Source organism: Camelus bactrianus, chromosome 10 (genome assembly GCF_048773025.1).
Source record: "Camelus bactrianus isolate YW-2024 breed Bactrian camel chromosome 10, ASM4877302v1, whole genome shotgun sequence".
In the NCBI taxonomy this organism is placed as follows: Eukaryota; Metazoa; Chordata; class Mammalia; order Artiodactyla; family Camelidae; genus Camelus; species Camelus bactrianus.
In genome coordinates, this window is record NC_133548.1 from 50,973,707 (window position 1) to 50,996,020 (window position 22,314).

At 36.7% G+C, this 22,314-nt stretch overlaps 1 protein-coding gene across 1 annotated transcript in view; it reads right to left on the reverse strand.

The window, feature by feature from the left end:
• Positions 1-22,314, reverse strand: part of LOC105083614 (glycerophosphodiester phosphodiesterase domain-containing protein 4) — a 103,256-nt gene that overhangs the window by 47,212 nt on the left and 33,730 nt on the right. The window contains exons 3-9 of the mRNA XM_074373089.1: positions 11,459-11,552; positions 9,029-9,088; positions 4,615-4,713; positions 4,451-4,544; positions 3,546-3,623; positions 2,624-2,769; positions 2,082-2,164 (exon numbers count right to left, since the gene is read on the reverse strand). Of these exons, the coding sequence (XP_074229190.1) occupies positions 2,082-2,164; positions 2,624-2,769; positions 3,546-3,623; positions 4,451-4,544; positions 4,615-4,713; positions 9,029-9,088; positions 11,459-11,552 (654 nt within the window). The remainder of the gene's footprint in view (positions 1-2,081; positions 2,165-2,623; positions 2,770-3,545; positions 3,624-4,450; positions 4,545-4,614; positions 4,714-9,028; positions 9,089-11,458; positions 11,553-22,314) is intronic.

Here is a 22,314-nt window from a genome sequence, read left to right on the forward strand (position 1 = left end):
TGTGCTGTTCACCTGAGTAGGACGGGTCTGGTCAAAACATTTATATCCTGCTGGACGACCCTTCTGCCAGTCCTTTGGCTAGAGAGAGCAGATTTTTTGTGGGGCTATTTTTGGCTGCAGCTACAGGTGTTTCTGGGTCAGGTCTCTCCAGAGCTCATGTCAGGATACATGAGGAAAAAAATAAACAACAGGAAACTTGCTCCCTAGCAGGAAGTTCCTTCAGTCTTACGAATCCAGCCAGTCTACCTTCTTTCTCTCATCTTTCAGAGTCTTCTGTCAGTTGCTTTGTGAATTATGTCCAGCTTTAAATTTTTTTTGATATTTTTGTAATTCTTGGAGAGAACAGAGTGGAATGTGTAGAAGTTCCAGTAGCTGCTACCACAGCACTCCCCAGGGTCCTGTGCTCCTCTTAAAAGAGGAACTACTTAGTAAACTGAGGTAACTATTTAGTTACCTGACACTACATTTCCTGTTCTAGTTACTGCTGTGGTACTGGTGTGCCGACTGCACTATGACAGATAAGCAATTTTTGTTAATGATGAAGCCTAAGCCACGATCATCACTGTGGATGGTGGAGGTATGTGGAGGAGAGGATCACTGTAAATGAAGATGTCAACACGCAGAGAAACTGGGGGTTGGGAGGATCATCTACAATGAACTTGAAGACACAGAAGTAAGAGAAGAGAGAACAACGTGCCAGGAGCTCGCTGGCTCAGCACCATTAGCACATTATGCCACGACCAACAGGCACTTGTACAAATGAACCCAGAAGACCTGCTAAAACATCCAGTCTCAATCCTGATCCAAATATGCTGCATGGAACAGTTGTCATTGTTGGGTAATGTCAAGAACCCCAGTCTGGGGTCAGGGAATCTAGTTCTATCCTGGTTTTACTGTGTGCCTAGGGCCTTATGTCCTTACCAATACATTTCCCTTCTTTGATTCCAGATTCAAACCACTCATTGTGACACAGGATGTTCATTTCTTCTCTGTTTGCCTCACAGAATGGCAGTGAAGGGAGTAGTACACACCACATTCACTACCACAGCCATGCTACAGTCCACTTCTGCTTCCAGCTTTTCTAATTCCGGCTGCTCAGGTACATAGATTATACAGAAAAGCATGTCTTTTTGTCCTCACCCCTGCTCCGATCCAAGTCTTCCTTTGTTTTCCCCTCGACACTGCTATAGTCTACTACCGAGACGATTCTCCCTCGCATTTGCTAGATGAGTCTTTCTAAAACAACAGGTAATCTGCCCTCGAAAACCCATCATGGATGCCCATCACACATTTCGGGATCTCCACGATCCAGTCTCAGTAAGTCCTGCAGCCACATTCCCCCTCACACAGCTCTCTCTTGTCTTCAAAGCGTATTACTTTCGCCATCCACGCCTGTTAGCTCACTGATCTACAAACTTGTTACTTCTCACTTAGATGCCTTTGAATAAGCTGTTGCCTCTGCCCCAGTTACCCTCTTTCCCCATCTCTGCTTGGTAAAATATTTTTCCTTCAAGGCTCAACCCAAACACAATTCTGAGCACACAGATCTTTTTCACAGAGTAGGAGATGGCTTTTTCCTCCTCCACTGAGGTTCCACTGCGTTTGCCTTACTCTTCTCCAGAAGGCAAATAGTCTTCGACTGTGGATGTGTAAATATGCCATGTCTCCTTCACTGGCTGGGAAGAACTCTTAGGCAGGACTCTATCTTACTCATTTGCCTCTCCCCTGTACTCAGAAGAAGGCCTGGAAAATAGTAGCTGCCCAGGGAATGTTAGTTAAATACATTGCTAAGGTGGGGCAGGGGGACAAGCTGTACACATGTTTACAGTGGGGAGAAATTTGAATTCTATGTGGAGACTATACAGAGTATGCATGGTTTATGAGCCCGTGACTGAGCATGTAGGGGTACAGATGTACAGTCTGTAAAGGAGAAGTGGTTCATGTATGTGTGCGATGTGCAGATGTCCCACGTGAACATGGGGGAAACTCCCCAGGGCTTGCCCTCTCTACAACTGGGGCCAGGCTGGAGTCCTCCAGGGCACTGGTCTTCCCTCCTCCCACCCTGGCCCCTTCTTTCCTACCTTATATGCACATCACTCTCTAGGCCAAAGGCTCCATGTTCAACAGCTTTCTCAAAGGACATCATGGTATTCTCAGGCCCCAGCTGTGGAAGACAAGGACATCGGGCCCTTAATCCAGAGTCTTGTCTGTCAACGTCCCTTTTAGGGTAGAGAGGGAGCCCAGTAATGAAAGGGCTTTTAGAGCAAAGTTTGGCTCCACTGGCTCTTTCTCCAAAGAGCCTGCCTACATTCTCCTTTACCCAATCTGATTTGGGATCTGCTCATCTGAGGCAATGTCACTGGGCAAAGTAAAGAGAAATGGACTGAGAATTATAATTGATTTGAGAATTATTTACATATATATGTAATTATATAATTGAGAAATATAAACAAGAGAAACAGATCTGGGTTCAAGTCCAATCTCTGCATTTAACTCCGTATCCTTGTCATCTCCAGCCCAACCCTTTACTTCTCTAGGGGTTCCTATGGTTCTTATGTGCCCTTCTCTCACCCACACACCCGTGCACAACTACACGCACCACGTCCATCATGCTCAGACCTACCATGGGTGCACCTCTATGTCCAAAGAAGCTCGGCTTGGGCCCCAATTTGTCCTTCTCTTGAATGCAGGGAGAATAATTCCCGAATGGCATCACATAGAGACACAAAAGGATAAGGAAAAAGGGCAATCCAACAGCCACCTGAAGAGCTGAAAAAGTTGGAAGGAGGGGAAAGTTACAAATAAAGAAAAAGAGAAATGGAGAACCATCCCAAGCAAATAACAGTCAGTAAATACCCAGTCCATGGGTTCACTGAATCTGTGGACTCACTGATCTACTCTCAATTTCTGTCACATCCCCACATACTTTCAGTGATTTGAAAGCACAGGACTATCCAAATACAACATTAGTATTGAGTCAATATTACTGCAAATACAAATTTACAAGGGATACATTGTACAGGAGGTGGGAAGGAAAGGAAGGAGAGGGAACATTAATTTAAGGAATATTATCTCAGAAGGAGGAGTAGTTTGGTCCTGAGAAAGCCCTGAAGTCCTTAAAGATCAGCCTAAAATGCCCCTATATTTAAGGCAGTGAGGTATAGTGGAAAGGATACTATTTGACAGAAATCTGAGTTCAAAGCCAGACTCTACCATTTTCTACTTTCGTGACTCAGACATGTTGCTTAACCTCTCTGGGTGTTCATTTTCTTCATTCTGAAAAATGGAGCTAACTTGCTTCTAACACCTACCTCACAGAGTTGACATGACAGTGCTGGCTCATCAGAGGTACTCAATAAATACTAGGTATTTCTCTCTCTCTCTCTTAAACACACAGACACACACACACATGGCCTGACCATAATACCTGTTATCACTGGCCATTCCCCAAAATATACTTTTTTAGACCTCTGAGGATTGTACCCACTTTTTCATTTTAAAATTACTACCTATGTCACTTTCAAATTTACATCTCCAGCTCTAACCTCTCAACTTTGTGAGCATATTACACCTCTTGTTTCTTTTTCTCTCGTTACTTGTAATCTTGTATCTTCTGATTCTAGCTAAAATTTAGGAAATGAAAAAGAAAAGAGTTCATTATTGTCCCCATTAGGCTCTTGTCCCCAGAAACATTTCCTAAAAATCACCCTCCACGCATACACACACACGTGTACAAACACACAACGGCAACACTACCAATCGAGTCCTTCTCTTGCCTGCATCCTCATACAAGTCAGGAAGCCAGCACTCCTTGTTTAACCAGTAGTGAAAAAGAGAGACAGAGAGAGAAGATCCTACTGGTTTCTCAATAGGGGGCTGAGAACTACCTCCATTCTCAAAACATCGTGTGTACAGCTCTTTTCCTCTCTTGTTTCCATGATATTAGGGCAAAAAATGGAGAGGAAACCAGTGGCAGAAGCAGACATTTCTCATTCTGCTGGGAGTCCCAGGTGTGACACAGATTCACGGGGGGCCTGTTTTTAAGTACTAAGATGTAACCAGGGATAACTGTACCTGGTTCATTAGTTGAAACTAGTAATTCAATACAAACTGAAAGAACTGTGACTTGTGCCAACACTGGTCAAATAAAATTAAAACTGCCTCTACCTTCCCCTCAACCATTCCAATCCATCCCCAGACACTCAATGTGTAACAATAGAAAGTTGTTGTTTTTTTTCTAGAAGGAGAATGCCACTTTAGAAGAAAGAAATGCTATGACAGGCTGTGTAGGGCTGTGAGTTTGACCAGAAGGAGCATGCCTGAGTAACAAGGGAATGAATTTCAAAGAGGTATAGTGCTGGCAACCTGCCAAGATTCTTCTGCTCAGTGAAGTACATAAACTAAAGCCAGAGCTGAAAGGATCAGGCAAGGTTCCACTCACAGGACATACCTTCTCCTTCCAAATGAATCAAGTAGAAGGCCACAGGCCAGGAAAGGAGAACCATCACAGATATGCTGCTCAGGTGTAGGTAGGGAGCATACACCTGGGAGAAAACTAAAAGTCAGGCTGAACACATCTGGACAGATAGTGTTAGAACTAAGGATGATGCTTACCTGCAGTGAGAGCCCAATGGTGAGCCACCTGTCTTTCCAGTAAGTGCATAACAGCCAGAAAAAAAACAAGCACATCGAAATCACTATCAGAATCAGGATCTGGGGAAACAAAAAGACTTCTAGGAAGTAGGCTTGGACAAAAACTGTCCTTAGGAAATGTATTTGCCCTCACAGTTTCAGGGACCTCATTTCCTCATCCTTTTAATCTAACTATCCTTCAAACCCCCAATATTACACAGATCTAATCATTCACCTTCTTTGGTGCCAAATTTTCGTTGTGCAGCATGCCTGGAAAAAAAACTATACAGCTATGTAGCCTGATGCCTTTACTAAATTTATCACCTCCATGTCAGCTAGGCTCTTAACATTGCCTGGTATGTTTCATTCAGTTTCAACAACAGCCATTAAAAATATTCACTACTTTTTTTAAATACAACTCAATATACTTAAAGGTAAATAATACTTTATAATTGCATTTTCAATGTATGTTTTATCCAATAGACTATAAGCTTCTTGCGGTCAAGGACAATATGTGGTTATGACTATATTCTCACTGCCTTGTAGAATGTTACATCAGTAAACTTTCAATAAATATTTGTTGAACAGATGAAAAAAAAATCTGGCCACAAATCTATATATTATTCATAGGGAAAGGACATTGAAACTTTAACTTGTTTCACTTCCATAATTCTGTATCTATTAAAGCAACTGAATCCAAAATTAAACCTTACAGAATAATTCCAGGCCTTGCTGACTTCAATGGTTAATTTAAACAAACATTAAAGGAACAAATATTTCTGATCTTTAACAAATTCTTCCAGAGAACAGAAAAAAAGTGAACAAGTTCTAACCTATTTTTTTGTTTTTAATTTTTTTTTTTTTTGGTCGGGGCGAGATAATTAGGTTTATTTTATTTTTAGAGGAGGTACTAGGGATTGAACCCAGGACCCCATGCATGCCAAGCATGTGCTCTACCACTTGAGCTATATCCTCCCCCTACAACCTATTTTTTGAAGTCAACAAAACATTGATACTCAAACTCAACAAAGATATTACAAGAAAAAAAACAAAGACAAAAACAAAGCCCAATCTCTCCTATACATAGATGTACATAGATGCAAAAATCTTAAATAACCTATTACCAAACCAAATGCATCACAACACAAAGGTTTAATTATTAAAAAAAAGACTCACATGAACCTCATGTGATTCTGTGATCTTACTCAACATCAAACTTTACTAATGATTTAAAGGATATAGGCATTTATAAAGTATAGATAAAACATCTTCCCTTGAAGAAATCTGATCCTGTCAAATGAAGCTACTTATAAAAAGGTCTTTCCCCTCCCTTATTAAGATACATTCTGTCTGGGACTTAAAATGTGAAGTGTGTTTTGAGCAAAGTATGTGGAAACAATGCTTCACAGAAGGAGTCTTTTGGACTATGGTGCATCCTTTTCTTACACATCCTGTTAATTGTACATTACCAGCCAGTCACCTCTCTCACCCTACAAATCTATAAATTCCAGGTTTATTTATAGTAAACAACCCAGATACACTGAATTATATACAGCTAGAAATTTTCATAAATAAGAACTCTCTATTATCTTTTGGTTAATACATACCATTAGTATGCTTATCAGGAGGTTGGGTTATGGGCATGTTTATAAAGAGTTTTGACTGAGGTCACACAGTGCTCTCAGAGCATGTCTAGGTAGAGGGAATACACTATAGGCCTGATGCTAACTTTTTCCTTCCAGCTTTATTCTTTGTACACTGACACTCCAAGCCCTAAAGAAACTTTCTTGCCGGGGGAGATCTGAAGGCCAAGGGTTTAAAGGCCCAACCAAGTTGGTCATCTTCTAAGGATTTGCCAATTCTTCTCACACCCAGCTCCACCACTCACCTATGATCAGCTAACTCATTCCATATCATGTTTCATGGGCAGTCAGAGTAACTGAAAAATCCATTGGTGAAGAAATGTCAGCATCTTTGAAAAGCACTGTAGTGTCTATCCTTTATGCTTGAATAAAGATGAGAGATGCTGCCACTGAACCTGGCTTCCTGATTTCAAAGGCAATGATGAGATCCTGCTGTGGCAGAGGCCAAGTAGCAGCACTAACTGCCAGAGGCAAGCTGCTCTCGGTTTCTACAAGAGGCACATGCTTGGAACGGTAATCTAAATGATTTAACCCATAGAGATTCTCGGGAGTGACTAACTGCTTATGGTATCCCAATTATAAAAGCCATGGTGATCTCAATAAGGCCTGTTATGTTCACTCTTCAATTTCCTCTTTCCCTATATGATCCTATGACTTCAATTTCCAACTATTCTAACTCTTTAATTTATATTTTCAGTTCATACTTCCTATTTGAGTAAAAGAAAATTTAAGGGAATCACTCAGCTTGACATGTTTCTGGTTTGGAGGAAACACAAGAAATGGTGTCAAAACCATTTCTGAAAAAAAAAATCTGTAAAATCCAAGTGGCTGTGGCTGGAGATGCTCAAGCTCATAGCAGAACAAAACAAAGAAGGCTATGTTGAAAATGGGCTGCATGTCCTCAGATGTTGGGGCAATGATGCCTGCTTTCCAGGGACCATATTTGGATCCTTTGAGAGATACCATGTTGGTATCATTAAAGGACTCTGACAGAGAAATTTCAGGGGATATAGGAAGACTGGCATTGACTCCATCAAGAAAGTTGCAGTTAACGTTCTCAGTACATAGAAAAACCCACAGCTCCACAACGGCCTGGTCAGATGAAAACAGGAGAAGGGAAAAAAATCTCATAAAGTTGGAGTTAGTTTATTACAATAAATTGATACTTTAAATGACTGAAATGAGAATATTCTTGTGACTAGAGAGAACTGGGAAAATAATGGAATCTGCCTAAGATTTTATGGGGATGAGAAGAACAGTTACAGCCTGAATTTAACAAGAACTGGTGAGAAAAAAGTTTGGGTTCAGCTTCATCAGTAAGTCAGTTACATGTGTAAGAAATTTAATGATTTCATTTAAAACACTGTAAGCAAAAAAAGAAACTCAAAATGGCATACAGACTTAAACATAAGACCATAAACCTAGAAGAAAATTTGGCAAAACATTCTGACATAAATCTTACCAGTGTTATCCTAGAGCAGTCTACCAAGGCAACAGAAATAAAAGCAAATATAAACATACAGAACCTAATTAAACTTATGAGCTTTTGCACAGTAAATGAAACCAAAAGCGAAACAAAAAGACAACCTATGGAATGGGAGAAAGTATTTGCAAATGATGTGACTGACAAGGGCTTTATATCCAGAATACAAAAACAGCTCATACAACTCAATAACAACAACAACAAAAAACAACCCAATCAAAAAATGGGCAGAAGACCTAAACAAACATTTCTCCAATGAAGACATACAAATGGCCAGACACATAAAAAATGCTTAATATTGCTAATTGTCAGAGAAATACAAATCAAAACTACACTGAGGTACCACCTCACATCAGGCATAGTAACTATCATTAAAAAGTCCACAAATGATAAACGTTGGAGAGGGTGTGGAAAAAAGGGAACCCTCCTACACTGTTGGTGGGTATGTAGTTTGGTGCAGCCATTATGGAAAACAGTATGGAGATTCCTTTAAAAACTGAAAATAGACTTAACCCTATGATCCAGTAATCTCACTCCTAGTATATGTCTGGAGGAACTTGGATTCAAAAAGATATATGCACACCAATGTTTATAGCAGCACTATTTACAATAGCCAAGACATGGAAGCAACCTAAATGTCCATTGACAGATGACTAAATAGAGAACACACATATATACACACACATACACACAATGAAATACTACTCAACCACAAAGAAGAATAAAATAATGCCATTTGCAGTAACATGGATGGATCTGGAGACTGTCATACTAAGCAAGCCAGAAAGAGAAAGAAAAATACCATGTGATATCACTTATATGCAGAATCTAAAAAAAATGACACAAATGAACTTATTTACAAAACAGAAACCAACTCACACAGAGACAAAAAAATCTCTGGTTTCCAGAGCAGACACGGGGTGGGGAGGGATAAATTGGGAGTTTGATATTTGCAGATACTACTATATAAAAAATAGATAAACAACAAGGTCCTACTGTATAGCGGAGAACTATATTCAATACTTTGTATTAGCCCATAATGAAAAAATATGAAATATATATATATACCCAACTTAATCACTATACTTACTGTACACTAGAAATTAATACATTGTAAATCAACTGTACTTCAATAAAAATTAAACAATGTAACCAGATGTCTTCTTTCTAAGGGAGACAAAGAAAGGGAAACTCTGTATTTAACACTGAGTGCCAAAAAGACACATTCAGTCTCAATCTAAGGTCTCCTATGAAGATTCAGATGTCCTACCTTATGATACCAGTGCAGGTAAAGTTCTTTTCCTTCCCAACACAACAAAAATCCAAGTACCTGAAAAAAAAAAAAAAAAGTAGAAAATAGGAGGTTCCTACCCAAAGTACTGTTCTGAAGCTCAAAATTCCTTTTACAGTCTTGCGTTATATTCACTTCTTGCTACACCTGACCTTTTCAGCATCTAGGAGTTTGCCATGCTATTCCTCTGCCTAAAAAGCTCTCCCTCTCCGTAAGACTGACCCTTCAAAGACAGTTCAAACATCACCTCCTACTTGTAACTTTCACCAGCAACCTAGGAAGAATTTATAATTATCTTCCCTAGGATTTTGTAACAACCACCATACTAATATCCCTCCTAATTTCCTATCAATTTCTTTTCCCTGTGATGGACCTTACTCCTGGTATTTCTTAGAGTCACTATTGACAGATCAGAGGTCAGAGACCAGCCCTTCCAAGGGTCATTTAAAATCTCTTTCTTGAGGAACCAGTGCCACATTTACAACTGTTAACCACTGTTGCTAACATTGGTAGTAGCCAATACATTTTAATTAGATTTGAATCTAAATCTAGGTAATCACCAAGTCAGTGTGGAGATGAAGAATGAAAACTGGTGTTCTCAGATGCTTAGGCTATTTTTGAGAGTTTTAATGTATTAGGCAATTACCTTTTATAAAAATAATTTATGTATATGATTTTATTTGTTTTTCACCAAGTTCTACAAAATACCATTTAATTAAATATTATTATCATTTTCACTTGGAAAAAAGAGAAACTAAGGCTCAGAAGAGTTATATGACTTGATCAAAGTTACAAAGTAACCTAAAAATAAAGCAGAAATAGAATCCAGGTCTCCTCTACTGTTGACATTGTATGTGTCCAAAAAGAGGCAGGACAGAGTAGAAGCTTGTTAAAATACATTGCTAATTGGACACTAGAATTCATTCCCACATTAGAACTATACCATTTCATGTTTATTGTGTATGAGCGTAGTACAATTCAGTGGCCAGATTCTTGCCCAGTACACATCCTTCACCTGCTTTTTCCTCATTAAAAAGAAAAATTTCTAACTAGTTTCTGTCTATAGTCACCCTCCACACCATGTCTTCCAGAATTATTATCCTAACTAGAAATCTGATTTATGCCAAATGTCTTAGCTTACTTTTCAGGTCTTCCAAATCTGTCCAAGCCTATCTTTTTAGTCATGTTCCCCATTATTCTCCAATATGCCCTACATGATAACAGTACTGATCTTTCCATTTTATGTAGTCACACTCCATATTTTTCTGTCTTGCTGATGTTGTCATGATGTTTCCACAGTCTGGAATATTCTTCCCCATCCCCACAAACACATGTTCAAATTCAACATTCTTTCAAGAGCCCACTCTAGTGTCACCCTCTTCCGAGAAGCCTCACCTAATCCTCTTGGCTGGAAGTCACCTCTTCCTTCTCAGAATCCATGCAGAATCTTATTTAGGCCTCCCTAATGACAATGATAATGCTCTGTCTGTGTTGGTTATTTTTGTCTATGACTTAGTTCCCTTCTAGTTCTAAATACATTGAATTAAGGACTATTGTAACTTTATATCTCATACTTATCTCTTTGAAGGACCCTGCATATAAACAGGAACTGTACATGTCTTAGTGATTTCTGTATCCTCAGTACTTATCACTCATATAATTATCAATATATTTTGCTGAAAGAAAAATTAATGCAAATGGCAGGGGTTGGGTCCTTCTGTATCAGACAGGAAATCAGTAGGGACAAGAAATTATGAAATCAGAGAAAGATGTATATGCCCTATGTATAAGTGGGCACTGAAAAACTCCAGTTACCTAAAAGTTATCCTCCAATAAGCTTTCGGCTTCTTCAAACTTCTCTATTGCCTGGCCTGAATTTCTCACACTGTATGACACTACTATGTCAGGAAACAGAGGCAGGGTCATTACTGTCTAAAGACTTTTGCTAAAATGTACTTTGCACCTGGATTGGGGACAAGCATTTGCACATTAAAAGAGGTTTAACACACAAGCTAATTTGTAAGGCCCACTAAGACTGATTCTCAGCAGATGATCTATGAAATGTGGTGGTCCATGCGTAAAAGGCAATGCCACGTGAAGCTGTGGGTGTTTAAAATGACAATACTGAGGGAACCAGAAAATAAGCAATGAAACAGGGGAAAAGGAAAGGGGTGTTCTGCTACCTTTTCAAAAGATCAACATGGTAAGACACAACCTCTAACATCGTAAGTCTTTTTTCCTCCATCTATCGCTCATGCCTAATATTTAAGTGGTTGATGTAAACCCTACCTCTGCAAAGTGATCTCAGGTTCTGAGGGCTCCTAGCATCAATTGGGAACTATATCAGAGATAGGAACTCCTCATGAGGCTTCTCAGGAAGGGTGAGGGAGATGTGGAAATACTACTCACCAACAACAAGGACGTGTAGGCAGCCAGGATTCCAAATAAACTCAGCAAGACAAGGGACCAGAAGAACCAGACTCCTGTACCTAGAAAAACAACCCTGGAAAAATGTGTTTCAATCCTTAAAATATAGTAGAAACTAGTATTGTCTGTGTCAAGGATAGAGGACAAGACTGGACTAGAGGAGGCATAAGAAAACAGAGGGGGACAAGACGAGAAGCAATTTGGGAACAGAAGTGTGAAGACCTTTGGGGATATTTAGTTGAGAGGTTTTAACTTTGTCCTCTAGGTAACTGGGTACTTTAATGGAGTTCTGTACAAGTTGCATGGTTTTAAGTTACTTGGAATACATACTGGAAAATTATGTACTCTTTCAAAAACAATATAATATAGAAATTCTGGAGTGCCAAAAGAGAAAAAGTCATCCATAAGTTCACAGCCTTCATAAAGCTAATACTTTCCATTTTGGCAGGTTTCTTGTCCATATAAATGGATGTTTTCTTACATAATTGTAAGACACCATAATAATCTCTTTATTCTATGTAAGAGATTTGGGCTCTTTAAAAACATCTCTGGCCTTTTCTGTTCTTAAAGTACTTTACGAGAGAAAACGGCTAACAGATTGATTTGCTAAGCTAAACAGTGTTATACTTAGTCTGCGTAATGTATGTCAAGGAATTTAGACTCTTCATTTCAAGATAACAGAAATTACTTCCTCTCCCCGTAAGATCTGGAGAAATTATATTTTAATGATATAAAATACAGATTAGTGAGCATACAACCGCATTAAAAATAAGACTGAAAAATTCTCTTTGATCAGGGGCTAGAAGACGCACAGAGAGAAAGAAACATGCAAGCAGCCATCCTAGCAAGAGTGATCCCACATTGAAACACTGGGAAGGGTATTCTTTTACAAAAGATGAGCTCATGATCAGGCATCAGAAAATGCGTAAGAAATTTTAACAAATTACCCCCAGTAAAGTAAATAGAATAAATTGCACACAAAAATATAATTAACAGAACATTCAGAAAAGACCCACAAAATAAATATATTCAAAATCTTTAGCGAGATAAAGGAAGGACTCATATCCACATATCAAGAATAGAATGTTTAAACACAAGCACAGGTATGATCAAAACAATGAAACAGATGTTGGGGGAAAAAAAAAAAAACCCTGCAAGAGGGATTTAACAGCAGTCTAAATCCAAAGAATCAAATGGCTTAATCAAGTAGAGATACTGACTTTAACTTCCAAATGAGAAAGAAAAGTTAAGTTCTGACATTTAATGGTGACTCTTTTTTATTTTTAAAAGTTATTATTTTTCAGTCATACCAACAAGTATGATTTATTATAGCAAAAGGATACAAAACAAATCAGCAAAAAGAAACGGCATATGTCAAGTCTGAGGCAAGCTAGACCTTTCAAGATCATTTCTCTGGCCACAAAGATTTTGTTTTAACTTCTTATCAACATAATAAACCTCTTTTGTACATTCCCTCACATGTAAATATTAGTTCAGCTCCAAATTCTCTCACCAAACTCAGGTGAAGTTCCCACCCACCTGTTGTGTACTGCAAACAAAGGAAGAACTGAGATATCTTTTCTTTCTTTCTCTCCTCCTACCTCTTCCTGTCCCATTCACCGGTACTCACTCTAGGTGGCGGTAGTGAGTTAACACAAGGGAGTGAGAAGACTGAAAGGAGTTTGCTCGGGTGATTGCCTACATACATCAGTGGAAATTGAGAAAGGAAGTCTTCCTTGGTCATCATCTCTTTAAATCGGGAATATACAGTTACTGAAGACCATGCAGTAGGCTCACTCTAGTTTGCCCGATCGAGGCTTCTTCTGACACAGCATTTTCAAGTCGTTATTTCTATACTCTAGGCCACTGCTGTACATCCCTCTAGCAGAATAATCATGCTGCACTTTTGAAGTCCTTCTCATTCATCAGAGGCAGTGTTTTGGGGAAGCCTAATCAATGCAAACTTCTAGTCTAAATGCACACACTCTGCACTAATATTTAAATAAATTTTCTAGGACCCCTTCCCCGCTTTCCCCTAGCAGCAAGGTTCAACTTTCTTACATCTTCTTCTAATGCATATCGTACACAGTACAGTGCTTTATATCAGCAAAACCAATTGTCAGCTGACAGTAACTCTGAGGGAAAAAACACATTTTGTGATGAGGCCCTGAGTACATTTACCTTGCAAGGAATAATGAGGAAGACAAGTCTAACCACCCAACACATACAGGGAAAAAATCAGAAGTGACAGTTACTCCATCAAAACTTCTGCTCAATCTCACTCCAGCTAAGGGGAACATTTAAAATCTAAATGAAGGCATCAGAGAGCCACCTGGCAGTGAAGAACTAACAAACCAACATCCATTTCTACAACCAGAAGGAACTGGATTCTGCCAACATCATAAGTGAACGTGTAAGTGGATTCTCATTCAGAGCCCCAGGTAAAGGTAGGCCAGTCAATACCTTGATTTCAAACTTATGAGATCCTAACCAGAGTATCCAGGCAAGCATGTCTCACTTTTGATCAACAAAACTGAGAGATAACAAAAGTGTATTGTTTTAGGCCGCTCAATTTGTGGTAATTTCCTAGGGCAGCCATGGACTCATGAAACTTACTGGAGGCATTAGGACCAATGGGAACTCACTGTCATATTTACAACTTCTTTTTGATGATGGAGTATTGTTTGGGGACCAGGATTCCCCCTGGCCATGCAGCCAGCCATGCCATGGTCCAACCCTGCTCACCAGCAGTATGCATCTTCCACACATGCAGGACCAGGCAACCAAACAGAATGAGGGCCAGGAACTTCTAGAAACTGAAAGTAGATTAGATGATGGAAAGAAGCACATCAGAGACCTGAAAGAGCGGAAATCATGAAAGCTGAGCAAAAAAAGAAAACAACAAAAAAAATGAGGATAGTTTAAAAGACCTCTGGGAAATATCAAGCATACTAACATTCTCAATATAAGGGTCCCAGAAGGAGAAATGAGAGAGAAAGGGGTAGAGCACATATCTGAAGATAAAATAGCTGAAAATGTCCCAAAACTGGGAAAGGAAACAGGGCCAGGAAGGACAGAGAATCTCAAATAAGATGAACAAAAAGAGGTCCATGCCAAGACATATTATATTTGAGATGGCAAAAATTAAAGATAAAGAGAGAATCTTTAAAAAGCAGCAAAGGAAAGGCAACTAGTTATATACAAGGGAACCCCTAGAAGGCTATCAGCTAAATTATCACCTGAAACGCTAAAGACCAGAAGGGACTGTCATGATATACTTAAAGTCATAACAGGGAAGAACCTACAGCCAACAATACTCAGCAAGGCTTTCATTCAGATTTGAAGGAGAGATCAAATGTTTTACAAATAAGTATGAGCTAAAAGGTAAGAGTTGAGCACCATGAAACTAGCTTTACAAGAAATGTTAAAGGGACTTCAATAAGTGGAAAAGAAATGGCGACAACTAGAATTATGAAATTACAAAAGGAAAAATCTCATTGATCAAGGCAAACATATAGTAAGTTTAGTAGATCAATCACTTATAAAGCTAGTAGGAGGTAAAAAAAAAAAGGTAGTAAGTCATCTTTATTCATAAGTGGTTACATCAACAAAAAATATAGATTAGGGGGTAAAAATATTAAACATGGTAGGGGGATTAAACATGCAGAGTTTTTAAAATGTGTTCAAATGTAAAGGATCAGCAACTTAAAATAATCACATATAATACAGACTGCTCCATATAAAGCTCATGGTATCCAAAAATCAAAAATCTGTAATAGACACAGACACAAAAGTGAAAGGAATCCAAACCTAACACAAAAGATAGTCATCAAATCACAAGTGAATAAATTAAAAGAAGAGAAAATAAAGAACTACAAAGCAACCCCAAACAATTAACAAAATGGCAATGAGTACTTACCTATCAATAATTACTTTAAATATATAAATAATTACATTTAAATATAAATGAACTAAATGCTACAATCAAAAGACAAACAGTGACTGAATAGGTACAGAAACAAGACCCATATACATATTGTCTATAAGAGACTCCAGATCCAAAGACACACAGATTAAAAGTGAGGGGATAGAAAGTCTTCTACGCAAATGAAAACGAAAAGAAAGCTGGGGTAACTATATCTATATCAGATAAAACAGACTTTAAAACAAAGACTATAACAAAAGAAACAGAGGACATTACATTATGATAAATAGATTAATCCAAGAAGAAGATACAACAAATGTAAATACATATACACCCAAATAAGACCACCTAAATAAATAAAGTAAATATTAACAGCCATAAAGGAAGATACTGACAGTAACACAATAGGGGACTTTAACACCCTCTTTACATCAATGAACATATCATACAGACAGAAAATCAACCAGCAAACACTAGCCTGAAAGGACATGTTGAACCGAATTAACTTAACAGATATATACAATACATGTCAACCAAAGCATTATATACAGTCTTTTCAAGGGCAGGTGGAACATCCTCCAGGACAGATCACATGACAGGTCATAAAACAAGTCTCATTAAATTTAAGATTAAAATCATATCAAGCGTCTTTTCTAACCACAATGATAGCAGGCTAGAAATCAACTACAAGAAAAAAAAATGGCAAAAAATACAAACACAGTGGAGCTAAACATTATGTTACTAAAAAATGAATAGGACACAAAATAAATCAAAGAAGAAATAAAAAACATACCTGAAGATAAATGAATATGAAAACATATTGCTCCAAAAATCTATGGGTCACAGCAATAGCCATTCTAAAAAGGAAAGTTTACAAGGATAAAAGCTTACCTTAAACAACAAGAAAAATCTCAAATAAACAACTTAACCATACACTTAGAAGACAAGAAAAGAAGAAACAACAAAATCAAAAGTTAGTAGAAGGAAAGAAATCGTAAAGATCAGAGTGGGAATAAGTCAGAGACTAGAAAATAGAAAAGATTAGTCAAACTTAGAAGCAGTTCTTTGAAAAGATACACAAAATTAGTAAACCTTTAGCCAGACTCATCAAGAAAAAGAGAGGGCCCAAATCAACAAAAATCAGAAATGAAAAATGAGAAATTACAACTGACACCACAAAAATACAATGGGTCACAAGAGATTACTACAGGCAATTATACGCCACTAAAATCAACAAGTAGAAGAAATGGACAAATTCCTAGAAATGTACAATCTCCCAAGTGTGAATCAAGAAGAAATAGAAAATATGAACACACCAATTACTGGTAATGGAATTGAATTGGTAATAAATAAAACTCCCAACAAACAAAAGTCCAAGACCAATGGCTTCATAGGTGAATTCTATGACACATTTAAAGAAGATTTAACACCTTTCATTCTCAAACTATTCCAAAAAAAAAAAAAATTACAAAAGCAGCAATGCTTCCAAACTCATTCTATGAGGCAAGCATCATTCTGATTAAAAAAACAAAGATATCACAAAAGAAGAAAATTAAAGGCTAGTATCACTAAAGAACACAGATGCAAAACTCAACAAAATATGAGCCAACCAAGTTCAACAACACATAAAAGGATCATACACCATGCTCAAGGGGGATTTATCTCAGCAAAGCAAGGATGGTTAAATAGCCACAAATCAGTGGGATACACCAGGTTAACAAACTGAGGAGTAAAAATCATATGATTATCTCAATATATTCAGAGAAGGCTTCTGACAAAAATCCAATATCCATTTATAAGAAAAAACTCTCAACAATGTGGGTAAAGAGGGAACACGCCTCAACATAATAAAGGCCACATAAGGCAAGCCTACAGCCAACATCATATTCAACAGTGAAAAGCTGAAAGCATTTCCTCTAAGACCAGCAACAAGACAAGGATGACTATTCTTCCCACTTTTATTCTATAGTTTTGGAAGTCCTATCCACAGTTATCAGACAAGAAAGGAAATAAAAGGAATCTAAATTGGAAAGAAAAAAGCAAAACTGTTCAGTTGGCAGATGACATGATACTATATAGAGAAAATCCTAAAGATGCCATCAGTAAACTACTAGAACTCATCAATGATTTTGGTCAAGTTATAGGGATAAAAAACTTACTATTCATAAATCTGTTGCATTTCTATAAACTAACAACAAACATCAGAGAGACAAATAAGGAAACAAAAGCATTCACAATCAAAATGAAAAAGAAAAAAAATACTTGGGAACAAATTCAGCAAAGGAGATAAAAGACCTATACTTGGAAAACCCTAAGACACTGATGAAGAAAACTGAATGTGATACAAACAGATGGAAATACATAGCATGCTCATGGACTGGAAGAATTAGCATTGTTAAAATAACATTACTACCCAAGGCAATCTACAGATTCAATGCAATCCCTATTAAAATTGCATTTTTTCCCACAGAATTACAACAAATAATTCTAAAATTTGTATGGGAATACAAAAGACTCCAAATAAGCCACACAATCTTAAGAAGAACAAAACTGGAGTTATCATGCTCCTTAATTTCAAACTATAGCACAAAGCTACAGTAATCAAAACAGTACGGGACTGACCCCCCCCACCCCCAAAACAGACATATAGATCACTTAAACAGAATAGAGAGCCTAGAAATGAATACACTTATATGGACAACTACTCTATGACAAATGAGGCAAGAATATCCAACAGGGAAAAGACAGCTTTTTCAATAGGTGTTATTAGGAAAAATGCACAGCTACAGGCAGAAGAATTAAACTGGACTACTTTCTCACACCATACACAAAAATAAACTCAAAATGTATTAAAGACTTAACTGTAAGACCTGAAATCATAAAACTTCTACAGAAAAACAAAGGCATTAAGCTCTGTGACATTGGTCTTAATAATATTTTTTGGTGGGTAGTATCTCCTTAGGCAAGGGCAACAAAAGCAAAAATACACAAAAGGAACTCTACCAAACTCAAAAGTGTTTGCACAGTGAAGGAAACTATCAACAAAACAAAACGTAGCATACCAAATAGAATATTTCAAATCATATACATGACTGAGAGGTTAATATCTGACATATATAAAGAACGCACATAACTCAACAGAAAAAAAAATCTGATTAAAATTGAGTAGAGTATTTGAATAGGTGTTTTTCCAAAGAAGACATATGGATGGCCAACAGGCACATGAAAAGATGCTCAACATCACTAACCATCAGGGAAATACAAATCAAAACCATAATGAGATATCATCTTATACCTGTCAGGATGGCTATTATCAAAAAGACAACAAAGGAGAAGTGTTGGTAAGGATGTGGAGAAAATGGAACACTTGTGCCTGTTGGTGGGAATCTAAATTGTTACAAACACTATGGAAAACAGTATGGAGATTTCTGAAAAAACTAAAAACAGACCACCACACACTCCAGTAATTCTACTTTGTGGTATTTTCCCAAAGAAAATAAAAACACTAATTCAAAAATATATATCCACCCCTATATTCATTGCAGTATTACTTTCCATAGCCAAGATATGGAAGCAACTAAGTGCCCATCAATAGATGAAAAGATGAAGATGATGTTGGGTGTGTGTGTGTGTGTGTATACACACATATATACACATACATACATAAATACAATGGAATATTCTTCAGCCAGAAAGAGAATGAACTCTTGCCATTTGTAACATCATGGATGGACCTGGACAGTATCATGTTAAGTCAGACAAGGGAAGACAAATACTTATGATTTAACTTCTGTGTATAATCTAAAAAACAAATGAACATAACTAAATATAAACAGAGTCATAGATATAGATAACAAACTGGTGGTTTCCACAGAGGAGGGGAGTGAGAGGAGGTGAGAAATAGGTGAGGGAGACTAAGAGGTACAAACTTTCAATTACACAATAAAAGTGTCACAGGCATGTAATGTAGAGTGTGGGGACTATGACTCAATAATTATGTAATATCTTTATGTGGTGACAGATGGTAACTAGAATTATCTTGGTGATCATTTTGAAATGTACAGAAATAGCAGATCACTGTATTTATACCAGGAAATAACATAGTGTTGTAGGTCAATTATACTTCAAAACCAAACAAACAACCCAAAACTCATAGAACAAGAGACTAGATTTGTGGTTACCAGAGGTGGAGGTTGGAGGAGGGGGAATTGGATGAAGACAGTCAAAAGGTACAAACTTACTGTTACAAGAAAAATAAGTACTAGGGGTATAATACACAACATGATAAATGTAATTAACACTGCTGTATGTTATATAGGAAAGTTAAGAGAGTAAATCCTAAGAATTTTCATCAGAAGGAAAATATTTTTCTCTATTTCTTTAACTTTGTATCTATATGAGATGATGGATGCTCACTAAATTTATTGCTGTAATCATTTCATGATGTATGGAAGTCAAAACATTATTTTGTACACCTTAAACTTATACAGTGCTGTATGTCAATTTTATCTCTATAAAACTGAAAGAAAAAAAAAAGAGCACAGAAATAAATTTACACATATAGGATTAATTTGCAACAAAGGAACCATCAGCCAAAAATAAATGATGGGGAAAGAACGTCACTTCAATAAACACTGCTGGGAAAACTGGACAGTTACATGCATAAGAATAAAACTGGACCACTATCTTATACCATATACAAAAAACAACTGAAAACGGATCAAAGGCTTGAACATAAAATCTGACATAAAACTCCTAGAAGAAAACATAGGTGGTAAGCTCACTGTCATCGGTCTTGGAGATTTTTTTGGATTTGATACCAAAAGTAAAGGCAACAAAAGCAAAAACAAGTGAGTGGGACTACAATAAACTAAAAATAAAAGCTTCCGTACAGCAAAGGAAATCATCAACAAAATAAAAAGGCAACATATCAAATGGGACAAAATATGTATGAACCATATATGAGATTAAGGAGTGAATGTCTAAAATATATAAAGAACTCATTCAACTCAACAGGGAAAAAATGATTAAAATTGGGAAGAGACTCTGAATAGACATTTTTCCAAAGAAGACATCCAAATGGCCAACAGGTACTGAAAACGTGCTTATCATCACTAATCATTAGGAAATGCAAATCAAAACCACAATGAGATAACACCTTATACCTGTTAGAATGGCTATTCTTGAAAAGATAAGATATAACAAGTGTTTATGAAAATGTGGAGAAAAGTGAACACTTGTGCGCTGTTGATGGGAACGTAAACTGGTGTAGCCACTAAGGAAAACAGTATGGAGATTCCTTAAATAATTAAGAATAGAACTACCATATGATACAGCAATTCCACTTCTGGGTATTTGCCTCAAAGAAGCAAAAACACTAGCTCATAAAGATATATGTACCCCCCTCATATTCATTGTAGCATTATTTATAATAGCTAAGGCAGGAAAACAACCTTAGTGTACACTGATGAACTGATAAAGAAAATGTGTTATATACATAAAAGGGGTTATTATTCAGCCATATAAAAGAATGAAAAATGCCACTTATGACAACATGGATAGACCTTGAGGGCATTATGCTTAAGTGAAATAAGTCAAACAAAGAAAAATAACTACCATATGACCTCACTTATATGTGAAAGATAAAAAACAAACTGAACTCATAGATACAAAGAACAGACTGGTGGTTACCAGAGGAAGGGGGTGATGGGTGAACAAAATGGGTGAAAATGGAAAAAAGGTAAAAATTTCCAGTTATAAAACAAACATGTCCTGGGGATGTAATGTATACAGCACAGTGACTATAGTTAATAAACTATATTGTATATTTGAAAGTTATTAAGAGTATTTCTTAAAATTTTTCATTTCCTACAAAAAATTATAACTATGTATGATGGTTAATATTAACTAGACATCCTATGGTGATCATTTCACAATATACAGAAACAGTGAATCATTATGCTATACCTAAAACAAATGTAATATTATATTTCATTTATATCTCAATTAAAAGTTTTTAAAAACTGGGAGAAATTTTGTAAAGAAATGAAATATTTTTATATTTCCAACACTATGGAATAATTTAGAACTAATCCATAAATGAAAACTGCATATAAACTAATGAGAAAACTAAATCCCACAAAATAAAAATGCACAAAGGCAGAAAACGAAAAAGAAAATGAGTTAGTTAAATAAACCAGTTCTGATACTTAATCAATAATTAAAACAAATTCCATCTATAAAATGAATAAAAATGATTCAAAATTAGAAAATTAATGTTGTCAATGGGAGATCAAAATAGAAACTCAAATATCTCTGCTTAGTGGAAACTGTTAGTACCTTTTGAGAAAGTACTTTGGCAATAGACATCATTAATTTTACTAGTTTTATTCTTCTTGACTGAATAATGCCACTTGTGGAAATTTCCTGTACGAATGTAGATAAAACACAAATTTCTTCTGTATAGCACAAGGAACTATATTCAATATCTTGTAATAACCTTTAATGAAAAAGAGTATAAAAACGAATATATGTATGTATATGTATGACTGGAACATTATGCTGTACACCAGAGATTCATAATTATAACTGACTGAACTTCAATAAAGAATGTAATTCAGAATTCAAAGATTTCTCTGCACTCTTACTCTATAAAAATAGGAAAATTGGAAACACTCATAATGCCTAACAATAATATGTGGTTAAATAAGTATACTAGAGTATCTTCACGTCAGGAAATATTTTTAAATCATTTTAAATGATTTTCATTAAGGGTTTTAAAAACTTGTCAAAATATTTGTAACCGTTTCAAGTGAAAAGAAAAACAAAATTATATATATGGTATGAGCATAATAATATAAAAATAAAAACAGGAAAAAAGACAGGGAAGTATACCAAGTGATTGTTACTCAAG